The sequence below is a fragment of the Onthophagus taurus genome, chromosome 1 (assembly GCF_036711975.1).
Source record: "Onthophagus taurus isolate NC chromosome 1, IU_Otau_3.0, whole genome shotgun sequence".
Lineage (NCBI taxonomy): Eukaryota > Metazoa > Arthropoda > Insecta > Coleoptera > Scarabaeidae > Onthophagus > Onthophagus taurus.
Window position 1 is genome coordinate 13,439,586 of NC_091966.1, and position 17,025 is coordinate 13,456,610.

The 17,025-nt window shown below is 31.5% G+C and overlaps 3 protein-coding genes across 5 annotated transcripts in view; 1 reads left to right on the plus strand and 2 right to left on the minus strand.

The window, feature by feature from the left end:
- LOC111422473 (mitochondrial ribosomal protein S9) overlaps positions 1-4,263 on the minus strand; it is a 29,785-nt gene extending 25,522 nt beyond the window's left edge. Inside the window, exons 1-4 of the mRNA XM_023055664.2 lie at positions 4,151-4,263; positions 3,866-4,096; positions 3,637-3,810; positions 3,483-3,568 (exon numbers count right to left, since the gene is read on the minus strand). Coding sequence (XP_022911432.1) covers positions 3,483-3,568; positions 3,637-3,810; positions 3,866-4,096; positions 4,151-4,207 — 548 coding nt within the window. The 5' untranslated portion in view covers positions 4,208-4,263. The remainder of the gene's footprint in view (positions 1-3,482; positions 3,569-3,636; positions 3,811-3,865; positions 4,097-4,150) is intronic.
- A 187-nt stretch (positions 4,264-4,450) lies between these two features.
- Positions 4,451-6,677, plus strand: LOC111422455 (uncharacterized protein MCAP_0864-like). Of its 2 annotated transcripts, XM_023055644.2 has the most exons (5): positions 4,451-4,565; positions 4,704-4,813; positions 4,865-5,493; positions 5,576-5,852; positions 5,910-6,677. In XM_023055644.2, exons 2-5 carry the CDS (start codon positions 4,727-4,729, stop codon positions 6,603-6,605), a joined length of 1,689 nt encoding a protein of 562 aa, XP_022911412.2. In that variant the 5' UTR covers positions 4,451-4,565; positions 4,704-4,726; the 3' UTR covers positions 6,606-6,677. The 2 variants fall into 2 exon arrangements, with proteins under 2 accessions (XP_022911412.2, XP_071053290.1); XM_071197189.1 differs by lacking the exon at positions 4,451-4,565 and having other exon boundaries at positions 4,665-4,813.
- LOC111422419 (Isoleucyl-tRNA synthetase, mitochondrial) lies at positions 6,611-17,024 on the minus strand. 2 transcript variants are annotated; one of them, XM_023055623.2, is made up of 14 exons: positions 16,776-17,024; positions 16,595-16,717; positions 16,393-16,540; positions 16,142-16,340; positions 15,963-16,073; positions 15,721-15,914; positions 15,493-15,662; positions 12,619-12,855; positions 12,391-12,563; positions 12,212-12,338; positions 11,864-12,159; positions 11,591-11,804; positions 11,095-11,529; positions 6,611-6,956 (listed from the first exon to the last, which is right to left on the minus strand). In XM_023055623.2, the coding sequence occupies exons 1-14, from the start codon at positions 16,947-16,949 to the stop codon at positions 6,738-6,740; spliced, it is 2,820 nt and encodes a 939-aa protein (XP_022911391.2). In that variant the 5' UTR covers positions 16,950-17,024; the 3' UTR covers positions 6,611-6,737. The 2 variants fall into 2 exon arrangements, with proteins under 2 accessions (XP_022911391.2, XP_071053260.1); XM_071197159.1 differs by lacking the exon at positions 6,611-6,956 and adding an exon at positions 7,402-7,483.
- Between the last annotated feature and the right edge of the window lies 1 nt (position 17,025).

Sequence of the window (17,025 nt, forward strand, 5' to 3'; positions counted from 1 at the left end):
CATCCGCATGCTGGATATTGTTAATAGGGGTTCCGTTTAGTGTAATTCCAAAGAGACTATTCGAGATTGACTCTGAGAATCCTCTTTCTACGTATAGGTTGAACAGCATCTTTAGGATACATCCTTGGCGAACGCCCTTTTTGATTTCAAAATCCTCAGTTGTTCCAGTGTTATTTATTCGGACTTCCGCTTTTTGGTGCCAATATAGATTACCAATTAGTCTTATATCCTTTGCATCCAGTCCCAGATCTCTAAGGTATGTTATAAAGTAAGATTGTGTTTAACGCCTTCTCATAGTCGATGAAGCACATAAAGACGTCCTTTCTATGATCTTGGAAACTTTGCACCAGTGTCTGGAGACTAAACATGGCTTCTCTGGTTCCAAATCCGCTTATAAATCCAAACTAACTGTCTCCACTTGCTTCCTCACATATTTGATAAAGCCTTCTATGTAGAATTTGCAGGAAAAGTTTTAGAAAGTGGCTCATTATACTAATGAGACGGTATTCTTCTCACGAGGTATTCGATTATTATTTGATTTTGGTAGTGCGACAAACGTAGAGTGGAGCCAGTCCCAGGAAAGTGTCCAGAGTCATAGATGTTGTTGATAGATCTTACGCCTTGCCACTCTTCATTGACTTAATGGCGTGAATGACTTCCCTTCTTAATATATTTGGTCCTGGCTGAGAAGAGGCCAATTCTATATTTTCTCTATATTTGCAACAGTTCTTCAGTTTCTGTCACTATTTCATTGTGCTCATTCTTAATGAAATTTAGCAATCTATTATTATAAAGCCCAGCTATTTCTTTGACTTTTTTATGTAAATGAAAGTTGTCTCCAAACCTGTTAAGATCTTCAGCCTCCCGACACCTTTCATGCAGCCAATTCTCTTTTCCCACTCTAATCTCATTTCCTATTCTTCTTTGAAGACCTCTGTACCCAATGTGATTATTCTTAATTTTACATTACCTGCGCTTCTCCATTAGTTCCAGAATATACAGTTGTGTCAAATGTCTGAAATGTAGCCAATAACTTCGCCATTTGTGGTTTTAAAGAAAAATGTTTCAAATACAAGTTTCTTTATTAATCATGACGCATTTTTTTGCGATATTTGCTTGTTTGTATTGTTTTTGTTTCGTTGCTATGGCAACCAACATTGTTATTTTAAATGGGATGTATATGTTTTCTTTTACATACTTTGATAGAGGATAAGTCCCTCTACGCGATGAACATATCAAATCATATGGTTGTATTAGAAAAAAATCGAGAAAAAAAGCGCTCTCTGAAAATATTAAATCAGCATAGCTGTTGGTTGCCATAGCAACGAAACAAAGATCAATGTAAACAAGCAAGTATCGCCAAAAAATGCGCCACAATTAATAAAGAATTTTTTATTTGAATCATTTTTCTTTAAAACCACAAATGGCAAAGTTATTTCCTATATTCCAGACATTTGACACACCCTGTATAACATAATATCCACTCGATATTAGCTGTGGTTTATTTCTTTGTGAGAAATTTTTCGTTCGAAGTTGTAACAGCTTGTTTAAGATCTAACCAAGCTTTTAGAAACCAAAGTTTAATTTATCACGCCTCCTTACTACCCAAAATCAAAATAGCACGCCTCCCTTGCGGTAATTTTGTAATAGATATAATATAACTACAAAAAACATACATATTTCGTACGTTTTATTACAATAGAATACTATTTTCACACACATACGTTAAGAACAAATCAATCAATGACATGGATGAGCTTGCATACTTTTAACCAGATTTGCAATTCTAGGTGGAATAGAAGAAAGCCTACAACGTCGATCACTAGCAATATTAAGCTTATTTCTATATTTCAGTTTTATTGCTACAACTGTAGAAAACACACGAATAAATCTTAAAACACGCTTCTTTTGAGATTGAAAATAATTTAGGAAAGCACGAATGCTAAAATTTTGCGATTCCAAAGTTGCAATTTTTCAATATACGTCGTGATGGCATCTCGATGATAAATTATATTCGAGTCTCCACCTTGTAATTTCAAGTTAGGGAATGCAACGAATTGAAAATAGCCGATAAATAAGCCAAAACTGCTCGGACAGTTTTCTAAATTCAACATAGAGTTCAGTTTCTTTTTGGGTTTTTAACAACAAAATTACTTCATCTTGAAGCTCATATAACCTTGCTAACATATTTCCTTTTGACAGCCAGCGCACTTCCGAATGGAATAATGTTTTATGTTCTCTGCCCAAATCTTCGCAAAAGACCGTAAAAAGTCGGGTGTTTAACATCGGTGCATTCGTTTGAAAGCCGCCAAAGCTTGACGGTGTATAAACCAATGAATAACTGTTACATTATGATAATTTTGTTCTTTCACCAACTGTAAGAATCCTGAACGAGTGAAGCATTGCAGGAGCGCCGTCTGTGCATAATATGCCTATCAAGTTTTGCCATGACAGTTCATGTTTGTCAAACAATTCAAAGATAGCTGTCATTATATCAACTGCTTTTACACTTGTTGTTAACTCTGTAGAAAACTTGGTAGAAAACAACATTTCATTTTCAATTGTTTTGTTATATATATATCGAACGAAATCTAGCAATTGACAACAATGTGCAACACCTGTAATCTCGCCCAACTGCGTTGCGAAAAACTTTGATTCTTTCACGACCTTATTACCTAAATTTGTATGTCCGCGATCATATTAACATTGCGATGCTTCACAGTATTGTCAGAAAGCGGTATTTGTGAATATTTGTGTTTACTTTCTGGTCTAAGAAGGATATCAGCGATCTTGAACAGGCAAGGTTCGATAAGTGTTTTACTGATAATGTGGCTTTTCTTGGTTTTTGCGATAACTAGCGATTATTCATACGAACTTTCAAGCATCTTTTCAGTTGACTGAGCAAAGGATCCACTACTATACAATTTTATGCGTTTTAAACTTGTAGATTTGGCAGCAAAAAACTCGTTTGGTTTATCCTCTAACGCATTTTTACGTTTTTTAGTCGAGCTCATGTCGAAGTAAAACGTACAAGTAATTGTAGAAATACCGAAGTCTAAAGAAGAAGAGTAAACGTGAAGTATGGACAACCGGTTTTTTCAACATTTTCCAACCCAAGTGAGCAGATGGGTTTGAGACTATCGCGGCATGTGCTTAGATGAGTATTGTACCGCTTGCGCCCCCTTTAACATTTCGTTACACCCCCTAGTTTGAAAAACCAATGCTTATTGGAGTCGTTTGTATTGGTAACACTTTCTAGTTCTTTATTAATGTGATATTCATATAGTAATCTTGTTTCTTGATTATTATACATTTTTATTGAACTAGAAGTAGAAGTAACTAATAAAGAACGCAACTGTTCGAATTTGTGTGCATTAAAATTTCAAAAAAATAGAATTTTTAACTATAATGGACATTTCCTTCCCCATATTAATCTGCTATATCGAGGTTTTACCATATTTGAAAAATCCACAAAAACTTACATTGCTAGTTGAGGATCTGAAACTTTATTTTTTCGTATCATTGCATCTTCAAACTTGTAAGTTTGATTTATATGTTCTACTATGTCCTGTGATATTTAACAAAAAATTTTAGAAACATCTTAGAAAAAAAATATATTAAATAGTTATAACTTACATATAGCAGTTTATAGAAATTTGGTCTTCCTGTATAAAACAAGAAATGGAAAGGTCGCCCCGTCTCATCAAATTCAGCAGCTTTCCTTTGTGGAAAAACCTCTTCGGGAGGTTTCATCATAGGTCTTGCTTTCTTTTCATACAAACCAGATGGAAATAAGTACCGAATTGCTTCCTAAAAATGATAATAATAACAGACTGATATTACTAAAATAAAATATGTAACTTACATCTACATCATCTTGTGTAAAATGTTCTGGATCTTCCCCCATCATATTAGCCAAGTGTCGTTTACCAATTTGAAATTCATAGTTTTGTTGCTTCATAAATTCGTTGTGTTCCGTAGCCCTTTCTAAATAAGCTTTCATTGCCTTGCTAATATCTTTCTTCTCATTGTTAATAAGATTTGTACCATCAGTCCCATCGGTTTTACTCGTATTTGTTGATGATAACTTTTGGATCTTATAAATTTATATGAAGAAATAACAAAAAAATTGTAGTATTTACAAACTTACGGGTGTTAAATATATTGGGCGTATTTGCGATACCAATTTATAGGAATTCCGTAACATTTTTAAAATTTATGGACATAACCTCACATAACCTATATGGACCACAATTAAAATTTGTTTAATGACGTCACAAGTAATGTTGGTAGTGGGAGTCATTTGATTTTTTATGTTAAATTATTAAGTTATAAATACGTAAAAAATCACTTTCTAAAAATTAACTAAATCAAATCTATACAATTTTTTAATAACTATGAATAAAGTAATTAAAAATTATTAAATCGTCTTTATTTTGCATATAACTTCAGTTCAGTTTCTATAAGCGTGAGTGATTGACAGATTGCTAGTTTAAAATTTTGATTTATGATAATAGCAAAAATTTTGGTAAAAATCCAGTAAATTTACTGAAATTATAACCCAGGTACTTTTGAGGATTTTAAATTATATTGTTATCTTACTTAAATATCCATAATAAAAATCTTTTTCGAAAGTTTACTAAAAGTGACACTTGCTGGTACGTTAGTTCCCTACAATTTCATCATCTTAAATTCCGATTTAGGTGCTGATTTAAAGTGGTACAAAATGGATAAGAAAAACGTAAAACGGTTTCCTCTTCCACCATTAAATCATTGCCAGATCGATCTTTTTAAACGTTTAACGGATTACGAGGTAAAATTGTAAATGTTAATTAATAAATGTTAACACAATTTATTTTCTTAGCAAAACATAATTCAGTATTTACGATTACAAACCAATACAATAAAAAGCATTCAAGAATCGATCAATAATAAATCCGAAAAATTGAAAGTATTGGAATCCGCTGTTGCTAAACATTATGAGCATAGCGAGTTAGTTGAAGTATACAAAACAAACTTGCAAAAAGGAATTAACAGTTTACAAGTTACATGTGAAGAAATCAGCCAAGGAACTCACGATACTTTTACAACTTTAATCAAGCTCGATAATTTGGCTTTTACAATTGAACATAAAATTAAGGAGAAGGAGGCAAAAAATAAGGAAGAAAATTCTGTCTTGGACAAAGAATTGCATATTGTTAAGGAGGAATTAAATTTTTTAGAGGTTTCTGAAGCAAACGAACGAAATGAACATGATCATACATATTGTAAAATAAAAAATGATATTGATAATGATTATAGAGATACAAAAACAGAAGAAACAGAGATTGCTAGATTGGTTAATGAAGAAAACGAGAAAGACAACGATTTAAGACAAAATAAATCTGATTTAAATGATTTAGAACAATGTGTAATTACTTTAAACCATGAAATTGGTGAGGGTGATGTTGAAACTACAGATTTAGAAAAAAATCTGAATCAATGCAAATTTGAGTATGTTCTAATTAATATTATTTTTTGATGATATTTTGTTTTTATTGTTATAATGGAATATTTTGTTTTTCATATTTTCTAGATTGGATGTTGTAAAATTGAATTTGGACGAATCTATTGAAGCTGAGTTAAATGTAAAGAATTATATACAAAAAACTCAAAGCGAAATATCTGCAATTGAAGCAGATAATTCAAGATTGCAGGAAGATAAAAGCTTTCAATTTCTTATTGATGAAAAAAGAAATCATGACATTCAAGTTACAAACTTGGAGGAATGTGTAAATAAATTTAAGGAAGATTATTCACTCTTAGAGTCTGAAATTGGCAAAGAAAAAGCTATAAGAGAATGTTTACAAGAGGTATTAAATCAATTTTTTTCAAGTCAAGTTTTTAATCAATTAATCTTTTGTATTTAGGAACATTTTCGATTAAATTCCGAGATTGACAATAGCACAGATATTCTTAATAAAACTTGTAATCAAGCGAAAGCTTTAAAAAATAAAGACACATCTCAAATTGCTAAATGTAAAATGGAAACAAAAGCAACTTTCGATGAAATCTTATTAAAAAGTACCTCAATAAATGAATTTAAACGACAAGTTGCGGATTTAGAACATTTATTAGCTACAATACCGTTTATTAATGATGAAGATATACCATTTGTTAATCAAAAAATTGTAAATTTAAAGAGATCAATTGATGATAAAATTGTACAAATGGACAAGGAATTCCAAGAATTTACAAGCAATCAAAATCGTTTAAAAGAAAATAAGAAGAAAGAGGTGATTGAAAAATTGGATATGATACAAAACCTAACCAAAGATCTAAATATTAAAATTGGAGAAGTAGTTAAAGTGGAGAGAACAGCAAATATTACTTACCAAGCTAATTTGGTTGAATGTGATGTTTTTGCCAAAAAATTAAAGGATAAAATGACCATCAGACATAATTTGAAGAAGCAAATTGTAAATTTTAAACAACCCGTTGTTCCCCAACGCAGAAAAAGAGCGATTGATGAATCAAGTGAAGCAAGTGATACAGCCTATGAAAATTTTACAAACATACTGGACATACACAAATATATGTTGGCAAAAAAAGGCAAAAAAAAATAATTATGTTCATTTTGTTCATTTTCATATTTTTTATGTTTTTTTATTAATAAAATGTAGTATTTAAGTTTAGTTCTAAATGCAGCAAACTATTAAATAGTTACGTGTAATTCTAGTTGGAAATAAATGAATATTCTATAAAACATGTTGTGCTTTATTTTCTAAACCATTAATAACTTCATTGCATCTCTTACATAATGCATCAGACATTGAAGAAGCAAACTTTCTACATCTTGGACAACAACATAGCTTGGTATCATGAACTTCAATTGATGTTCCATCAAGTTTCGTATTAAGCTCTATTTCAGCAACTTGCAAAATATCCAATAACTCACCATTACCGAGCGTATATTTCTAAAATGAAATCAAAAATTACTATATTATTGTAATTAGTACTATTTTAGGAAATTTTCAGTAAGACAATGAAATATGATAGATGTAATTATAAATAAGTACAAAGGTAAACAATGTTTCTCACAAAACATAATAAATTTTGTCAGATTAAACTTAAAAATTTAAGAAAACAATTCTATTTGCACGCTAGTAAAGGTTTACACTACATGTGTGAAAGCAAAAATAAGTGACACGACAGTTTCATTTTTCCGAAGTATGAAAAACAGTCGCTAAACTTTTAATGGAAAAAAAGATAGAAGAAATACAGAAAAGGAAACGACGGAAAGGTCTTTTCTGGGTTAAACCACGTCGACCTATTTTGGGTGCTTTTGCAAAACTTCTACGAGAACTCGCAGCAGTATATAAGCTATAAAAATCATCTACGAATGACAAAACAAAATTTTGATACTCATCTGGATTGTGTTCTGATAAGCACTACTATGTACAGGATGTCCCAATTTCGATGTCCGCATAGGCTATCTCCGAAACTAAAACAGATAGAAAAAAAGTAGCTTACATGTCATGATCTCGTTTTTCGAGAAAATGCTAATGCCGAAAACTCTGAACAGCTATCGTCTTTTGTTTTCGCCCTATCGGCAAAAACTGAAAATTTGGCGAAAACGACATTCGCCAATATCTCACTTATTATCAAAGATGGAGTATTATAAATAAAACATTATATGGGCAACTTTTTACGAAGAATTCAGTGGCGTAGGTAGAATTTTTTCCCCATCTTTTATTTTCGAGATTTTACACGTAACTTTATTTTTTTAAATGGAAACCATAGTTGGCTATGACCTAAAATGATTTGTTATTTTCTTCTGATAACAAATATATATAGTTTGTGGGGTATATTTCTTATAGTTATTGAATAATTAACAAAAATTCATTTTGTTCTATCTAAAACTAATGTATGTATTTAAAAGTTAATGTTGCTATGGTGATAACCATACATACTATGATGGAACATAATGTATCAATTTTTTTTGTTCTTTCTACAACTATTGTATGTATTTAAAACTTAATGTTGTTATGGTGATAATCATACCATGATGGAAAACATTGTTTCCAATTATTGCCAAAGTTTGTAGTAGTATTTAAAAATTCACTAGCAACTCTGGCACTATGTGCTGGTGCTCCGTCATATTGAATATATATCATTTGAGACATATTTAATAGCAAATTGTCGACCAAAGGCTCAATGTGCTGCCTTAATATAATATACCTCAATATATTAAGGCAGCACATTACCTGAGTTTAAGTTTTTATGGTAGATACTATATGCCAAAATTCTATTATCTAAAAGAGCACACCATACATTGAACCCGAATCTTCTTTGAACACTCAGAGACTTCATCGGTCCAGATGACATTTTGAACAAACAGCAGATTATTTAATTTTTCTAAATATTATCTACAAAATTCTAAACTTAGATTGACATCTCCGGCACGTAAATAATGAGTTAGCCCCGCTTTGTATGATTTATATTTATTTTTCTTTCATATTCGGGAGCAGCGGCTTTTGGGTTAGACGTCTTGTTCAATTTCTCTGCAAGATGTTGATGGATTTATCGCAACTGAAGCCAGCACATTGACTTCATCCTCTTGTAGGTCATTTTCGTATGTTTTTGCACGTGGTTTGGGGAAGGACCAAAAATCCATTAAATTTTCTGCTAACCGGCTGAAAGATCTTGCGTGCGGTTGTCTTCTTCCGGACACCTTGTGAAATATAATTCCGCGGCTAACGTCGCATTCTTATCTGATAACATATAGCATTCCATCATGTTACATTTTTCATAATTTTCGAAATTCATTGTAAAGTTTTATTCAGTTTTGTTATACTTTGACACTTAACATGCTGATGCTCCACACCAGCACATAATGCCAGAGTTGTTAGCGAATTTTTAAATATAAACTTTGATAATTATCTGATACATTATTTTTCATCATAGTATGTATGGTTATCACTATAGCAACATTAACCAATTTTGCCCATATAATGTTTTATTTATAATACTCCATCTTTGATAATAAGTGAGATATTCGCGACTGTCGTTTTCGCAAAATTTTCAGTTTTTGCCGATAGGGCGAAAACAAAAGACGATAGCTTTTCGGAGTTTTCGGCATTAGCATTTTCTGGAAAATCGAGATCATGACATGTAAGCTACTTTTTTTCTATCTCTTTTAGTTTCGGAATTAGCCTATGCGGACATCGAAATTGGGACACCCTGTACATACATCACATAAACACGGATAAGATCATAGCCTTCAAGAAATTTGATTGTCAGTTCTGCTGACCATTTTTTTTGAGTCATAATAAACTATATAAACTACAATAAACACAAATTAGAACCTCAACCGAAACGAAAATCTAACTAAAAACTGGCGAGCCGATGTGGAAGCATTTACTTACACGCGCAAATTCTGTTTTGCTGCACATATTTGTCATCACTGATGCCAGTGATTTCAGAAGGGTGCAGACTTTTCCGATGATGCATGATTTCAACTTGCATGCCAGTTGATGTTTACACATGCAATTTAATTTTACTGACGCGCCAGTTTTTATTGGCGCCACTAAATCCATGCATGTCTAAACTCACCTTAAATCCACTATGGAGGAATTTGGAAGAATGAAATTTGGCAGATAACTATTACTAATAAGGTGAAATTTTTTGACGATTTTTATAACCCTAATATGTTTTACAAGAGGCTGAAAAAATCAACCCCATAATACTTTGCATTAGAACTTTTTAATACGTCTACTTATTTCTATTTAAAAACTTGATTTAAATAGTGGGATTCTATACGCAACTTTTTTATCTCTTGACATTTTCTCCTAAAATTGTTAGTTTGATCACAAAAAAAATAAAACAATACACAGGCTCAGGTGAATTAATTCAGAGATTGGTTATTATTAGTCAAAAAAATGAAGTTATGCCAAATTGATCTCAGCATTATTTTATTTTTTGTGATCAAACTAGTAATTTGTTAGTTGTAAAACGTCAAGAGATAAGAAAGTTGCAGATTTTTACCCTTAATTTTAGAGGGCTATAACTTGGAGGAGAAGGGGTTTTGACCAAAAAGTTATATGAAAGACCCCCCTTAATTTTCGTTGAAAAATCACCCCTTTAGATACATCCTGTAAAGTCCCATACACCTTCAGCAAAATCTAAGCGAAAGTAGCGACTTGAAATGGGACGCAGAAATTGCCCTAGGATGAGCAACTGTGATAAACTTTGTGAATTATAACTTATAACATAAACAACGAGTTGTTAATGTGCGGAGGCCACAAGAAATTATCAGAAATGTTTATAAAAAATTTTCATGATTAAAAAGTATCAAAGGAAAGAGAAAAAACGCGTCCATAAAAATTATAGAGGCATTCTCAAAGAAAAACTAGAGAACAACAAGGTTTTGGAATAGAAATAGAAAAAGGAAAAGTTCATTGAGTCTGACAAACCTATATTCATTTGCTTTGTACATCTTATCAAGCTTTTGACAAGGTCCGTGTATGGCGAACATTATAACTATCTTAAAAGACAGAACGTGCCTGCTAACATAATAAGGATAATATATGAGTTGAATATGAACAACACAACTATAGTAACAGTAGGAAATCAAACAATGGATAATATTATTCCCTCAGGAGGTATTAGACAGGAAGACGTTCTTATCCTGTTTCTATTTAATCTCCTAATGGATAAAATCATAAAGGAAGGATAACATCTTTAAATATGGGGTACATGAAGGATCAATACAGTTAGCATGATGCGTTATTGAGATGACGCACTAATATAGTCTCTATGACTTGAGGACTGTAGCCCTTCAGCCGCCCTGCCAAAACGTCTGTGGACGTTATTAAAGGATTTTTTAGTTATTCTCACTGCAACAAACGGATTGAAGAGTAAACCTAATTCTATATATGTGTTTATGTACATCCTTTTGCACCTCTCCTTGTATTTACACTTTTCATATTATTTAGTAAAGTATAACTTAATAATTCATTTTAAGTTATCTAATATTATCTGAATAATATCTTCTATCTATAGTATTTTGCACTTATTGAAAACAATTAAAAATTATTAACAATAATTATTTACCTCAACCTCCTTTTTTAATTCTTCATCCAACCCAATAACAATTCTTTTATTCACAGTATTCGCCCCAACAGTCTTATTCACCTCTTTCTTCAAATCAAAAATTACGTTCATCACATTTTCAATTTCTAAAGATTCCCATTTGGGGTCCACGCGTGCTTTTTCAGTTTGAAAAAAAGAATCTGCTTGTTTCAATGGAAAATGTAAATAGAGTTCTTCAGCTAAATGCGGTACAATCGGTGATATACTTCTCAATGTGATCAAAAATAGATTTAATAAGACGAATTGAGATGATCGTCTACTAATTGAATTTTCTGGTTCGCAATATAAACGATCTTTTACTGCTGTGTAATATTGTGCTGATACCGTATTTGTTAATAAATTTATTATGGATTTACCGATTTTGTTGAATTGATAGAATTTTAAATGTTCTGTTACCTACAAAATAATTTTAAGATTTAATTTAAAAATTCTTTATAATTAAGAAAATTTCACTTACTTGTCGATCATATTGTAATAAAACATGTAACATAAACTTATCAATTAAGCACAATGACTCATAATCAACAATTTCCCCATTATAATCGCTTAATGTAGAAAGAGCAAATCGCAAAACACTTCGTATTTTTTGTACTTCATCATTACTAGCTTGTAAAACATTCGAACTCACTTCGGTTATTGTGTCTTGATTTGCATGACAAGCAACCCACCATCTAAAAAATTATTATTTTTGGTTATTTATTGAAATTTTTTATTGAAGATATTGTATCACCTTAATGTATCAATTCCGTATGCTTTATGAGATTTACAACCTTCTAAAATATCTTGGGGGTTAATAACATTTCCTAAAGATTTCGACATTTTCAATCCATTTTCATCCACAGCAAAACCATGAACGTAAATGGTTTTAAAAGGTGCTTTTTCTTGTAAAGCTATAGAAGTTAAAAGTGATGATTGAAACCACCCTGTGAATTGGTCTACTCCTTCTAAATAAATATCGGCGATTTTATCCTTTGGTAAAACACTAGACCAAGATATTCCACTATCAAACCAAATATCTAAAATATCCTACTAAAAAATATTAATAAACATATTTTTTTTATAAAAAATAATTAATTACTTCTCCTTTTTTAATATTAGATTGTTTTTTTAAAATACTTTCGGGTACGATATCTTTTTCAGGTAAACTCCACCAAAAATTTGAGCCATGTTTATCAATTAAATTACAAAAATGATTTATGGTGTCCCTAAAAAATAGTAAAATTTAAACTAAGGATTCAATTTCACATCATTAATTACTTTGATATTATGACATCTTCAGATTCTTTGTTATAAAATACTGGAATGGGCACTCCCCAACATCTTTGTCTTGAAATACACCAATATGGTCTTTTAAGTAATTGATTTTTAAAATGTTGTTTATGCATTTCACTGTTAATTTTTGGAAGAATTTCAACATTGCTTAATGCATCCTAAAAACAATATTAATTCAGAATCCTAAATACGACTCTTTTTTAATAACAATACCACAGCCTGTTGTTTTATTCTGTTAGTATCAATAAACCATTGTTTACTAGCTCTTATTATAACTGGTAATTTTGTTCTCCAATCATAAGGATAACTGTGTATGAAGTCTTCAGTATTTAACGTATCACTTTTAGTCATATTTAGAACTGTGTCTAAACCTTCAGCAAAAACGTATTTTTGAGTTAACTCTGAACCAGCTGAATCTAAATATTTTCCGTCTTCATCTACCAAAGATATCTATTTGGACAAAGTTAAAAAATAACATTTTAGCAAAAAAGGAAATTTTTATACAAAGTGGCATAAAGAATGGGGAAACTCTGAATTGGAAACAAATACGTGAGTGTTGATTAATTGTTAATTTTTGGAAAAAAATCGTCGAAATCGTTCCGAAGTCGAACATACACGAAATTGTGTGTTCACTTATATTACAATGAATTTTCTGTGCGTTTTTGCAATTTCTGCACACACCAGATCCTGAAGTGTGGTTTGCATGCACGATACAGAAAACAGTTTTAGCCACTTTTCAGGCTGGTCTTAATAAAATGCAGGAGTTCCTTCTTTCTTTAAGTCAGCTCATCGCACCCAGCAGAATCATGGCCTAAATAAGAAACATAACCAAGTCATCGAAACCAATACCGCATTTCAATTCGCTTTTTGACGCAGCTATATACCCTTGTAACCTTCATTTGGCCATTTTGAAAAGGCTATTTGTGGTCAACACGACAGATTTTCGTAACTTTTCACCAGTAATCTTTATTTAAAGTTTAATTTCTAATTCTGGCCGCTTTAATTTCGTAAAAGGTAGTGCCCACACTGGGAATCGAGTTATTAGGCAACTCTAAAGGTGACATTTACAAAAATCAACTTGCTACCATCAAAGGCTGGAAACATACTAGAACATATGAAGTTAGGGATGACAAGATACAGACGCTTAACAGTTTCGTATATTGGAGAATCCAAGTCAATAAATACTTCTATGGGCTTAGAAGTAACCATCCACTGCCTTGTTGGTAGGGAAAATAAAGGATTGGATGTGGCAATAGAATGTGTTATAAATTAATGGTTCCTACACTTTTCCATAATTAGGCAGGATAGTTATAGATAAGAACCGATAAAAGGTAAATGACACCCTTTTTTAACTCAGAATTGATTCTAGCTCCTCAGATATGGAAATATCTCAGGAAATGTAGAAGTCTTCACCGAATATTAATCATACTCTATAATACAAAGGTTTTGGTCTTCCCGGCAGTGTGTTTAATAATAGATCTAAAGTTCTAAAAATCAAGAATCATAACACTAGAGCTACAATAGGAAAAGAAAGTAGGACCTATACAGGTATATGCACATACAGAGAATGCATACAAGCAAGATAAGGATATGCTGTACGAGGATTTATAACAAGCAATAGAAAAGTTGCAAGATAAAAATAGACATATATTAATATTAGAAGACTGAAATGCTCATATAGGACAGGACAGAGAAGAATGAACTGGAACAATGGGATCACATGGAATACAGGGAGAGATAAACGACAATGGAGATATGATGATGGATACTTCTATAGTAAATCAGATGCTCATAGAACACACCTAATTCCCATACAACATCCACAAAACAACATATGAATCAGAGGAACTAGGACACAAAAGCATGATAGACTATATTGTTTATTCCAAAAGCCTAAACTAACCAGTTATGGATATCAAGGTGATCAGAGAAGCGGAACTCTGTATCAAACATAAACTAACAGCTGACACAAATAGCCAAAAGTCAAAAAAGGAGCACAATCCACGCGACGACAAAATTACATACTTTAAATAATATGAAACTGAGACAAACATACAAGGATACCCTCACAAAGAAATTGGAAAGAGTAGAGGAGGAAGAAGAAACGCTCAAACAAAATACATGGACTTTGGAGGAGACATGGAACGAGACAATCTTGGATGTGGCGGAGGAAATATACGGCGTAAAGATGATAAGACAGGGATCTAATACGAAACGAACCAAATCATGGAACAAGGCCGTAAAAAGAAAGGTCAAAGAAAAGAAACTCTGCATTGGAGGAAGTCAGGAAGAAAAATACAGGAAAACTACAACGACAATTACAACGAATTCTGGAATATGATAAAAAGACTAAAAATACTTCGTCCCAAGAAATCAGAAATACATATTAAAAATAAAAGAAAAAGTTTGGAAACAACACAAGGAATCCTAGAAGCCTGGAGAGAACATTATGCAGACAGTTTTGGGCCAAACAGTGAATGAAAACATAGAAGACGAACAAAGGACATAGCAGAAGAAGAAAGAACATAGAGTAAGAACTGACACAGGAATCTATAACGGGAGAGGAAATAAAAAAAGTAAAAAACGGCAATTCGCCGGGGGAGGATAGAATAACACCAGAAATGTTCAAAAAGGGAGGAACAGATACACACGGAACGCACAGAAAATACCTGAAGATTGAGAGAACAACATTAGAGTACTCACATACAAAAAAAACAAGAGCAGAACTAGAGCAGGATCCCATAGTACAAATAATAGAGAAAGAACAACTTCATTGGTACAAATACCTGAGAAGGATAAACAATGACAGATACTCAAAGAGAATCAAGGAGATGAGGATAATGGGAAGAAGGCCTAGAGGAAAATAAAGACCTTGTAAAACCTGGGAGGATAATAAAGAGAAAGCAGCCAGAAAGAAAGGGAATATGATGCGACAAATAAAAAACTTAGCCAAAAACAGGCAAGAATACCAGAAATGACTCAACACATTTTATTAAATACACTTGTATGTCATATATACCATCTCCAAATCAGAAATTACCCATCCTTTATGAAATTACCTTGCATACTAAAGACAAAATTACTTACTATTTGTAAATTATTCTTCAAAGCAACTAAAAAATCATCAGGACCATGGGCTGGAGCAGTATGAACTAAACCAGTTCCCTTTGTTTCACTGGCATGGTTTGATGGCAAAAAACTAAGTTCTTTGTTTTTATAAATAGGATGAAAATATGTTGTATTTTCAAATGCAGAACCTAAGATACTTAATCTTTTTAATATAATTAAATAAAAACATATCCCAAAAATAATCACCTTGAAATGTGTTAAGAACAGTTAATTCTGATCCAAGTTTTTTTGAAACATCTTCTATAAGTTTAGTGGAAAGTATATAATGTTCTAAAGATGTTTGGTTTTGAACTAATGAATAAGATAAATTTGGGTTGTAACAAACAGCTTGATTACTTGGCAATGTCCATGGAGTTGTTGTCCATATTAATGCAAATATACTAAAAAATAAATTTTAAATAAAAATATGTAATTAGAATAAAAATTACTTTTTGTGTTCCTTTAAAACATCTGGAATTTGATTTAATTTTAGTTTAATTATGATTGCTGTACTTTTATGGTTATCTTTATATTCAAGTTCGGCTTCTGCAAGAGCTGTTCTAAAATTATTTAAGTATTTTTTTTATTATTAATAAGATAGTCATTTTATTTAGATTATTAATCTAACCGAGTTGACGGTGACCAATAAACAGGTTTAACATCTCTATAAACCAATTTCATTTCATACAATTTATAAAATTGTTGTATTTGATTCTTTATGTACTCATTATTAAACGTTTTGTATGGATTTTCCCAATCAGCACATACTCCCCATGACATAAAAGATTTTTTTTGAGTTTCTATAGTAGTTGTTGCAAATTTTCTTGCTAAAACATCACATATTATTATTATTGTTTTAATTCGAATTTTTATAAAAACCTTTCTCTCTTATCTTAATAGGCTTTAATCCTTGAGAATTTGAAACGGCTTTTAACTCAATAGGTAATCCATGACAATCCCAACCTGGCACATAATGAACTTTCCTCCCTTCCAAGATGTTTGATCTAATTATGGTATCTTTTAATATCTACAAATTAAGTTTAAGAATAGACATGAATCTTTTTAGTTTTAATATAAAAACCTTATTTATCGCATGACCCATATGAGTCTCCCCATTTGCGTATGGTGGTCCATCATGTAATATAAATTCGTCTCCTTTTAAATTATTTCTTTGCCAGTTATATAAATTTACAAATGATGAACTCTAAATATTAAGGACAAGTTAAAATTATTTATTAATTGGAGTTATGTGGGGGTTATACCTTATTAATTGCATTATCACGATCCACAAGCTTTTTTCCTTCAATTCGAAGAGGAAATTTTGTTTTTGGTAACAAAACAGTATGAGAATATAGCGCGTTTTTCCCTTTAGCTTTGTTGTTACAGTACTTCCTTATATTGTTTAAATATTTCAATGTTTTAAGTAACTTAAACATAATAAAAATCTTTTATTTAAAGTTTATTTTGAGGTTAGGTCATGCTTATAAAATGTGAGGTTAATTTCAAATGTCA

Bases quoted from the DNA above. Each gene is read 5' to 3' on its own strand.
- LOC111422419 (XM_023055623.2), bottom strand. From the start codon at position 16,949: ATGTTTAAGTTACTTAAAACATTGAAATATTTAAACAATATAAGGAAG. The intron at 15,915-15,962 runs GTAATTTTTATT...TTTATTTTTTAG, and splicing joins GTTTTAAAGGAACACAAAAA to TATATTTGCATTAATATGGA. The intron at 11,530-11,590 runs GTAAGTGAAATT...ATTATTTTGTAG, and splicing joins TATTACAATATGATCGACAA to GTAACAGAACATTTAAAATT.
- LOC111422455 (XM_023055644.2), top strand. From the start codon at position 4,727: ATGGATAAGAAAAACGTAAAACGGTTTCCTCTTCCACCATTAAATCAT. The intron at 4,814-4,864 runs GTAAAATTGTAA...TTATTTTCTTAG, and splicing joins AACGTTTAACGGATTACGAG to CAAAACATAATTCAGTATTT. The intron at 5,853-5,909 runs GTATTAAATCAA...TTTTGTATTTAG, and splicing joins TAAGAGAATGTTTACAAGAG to GAACATTTTCGATTAAATTC.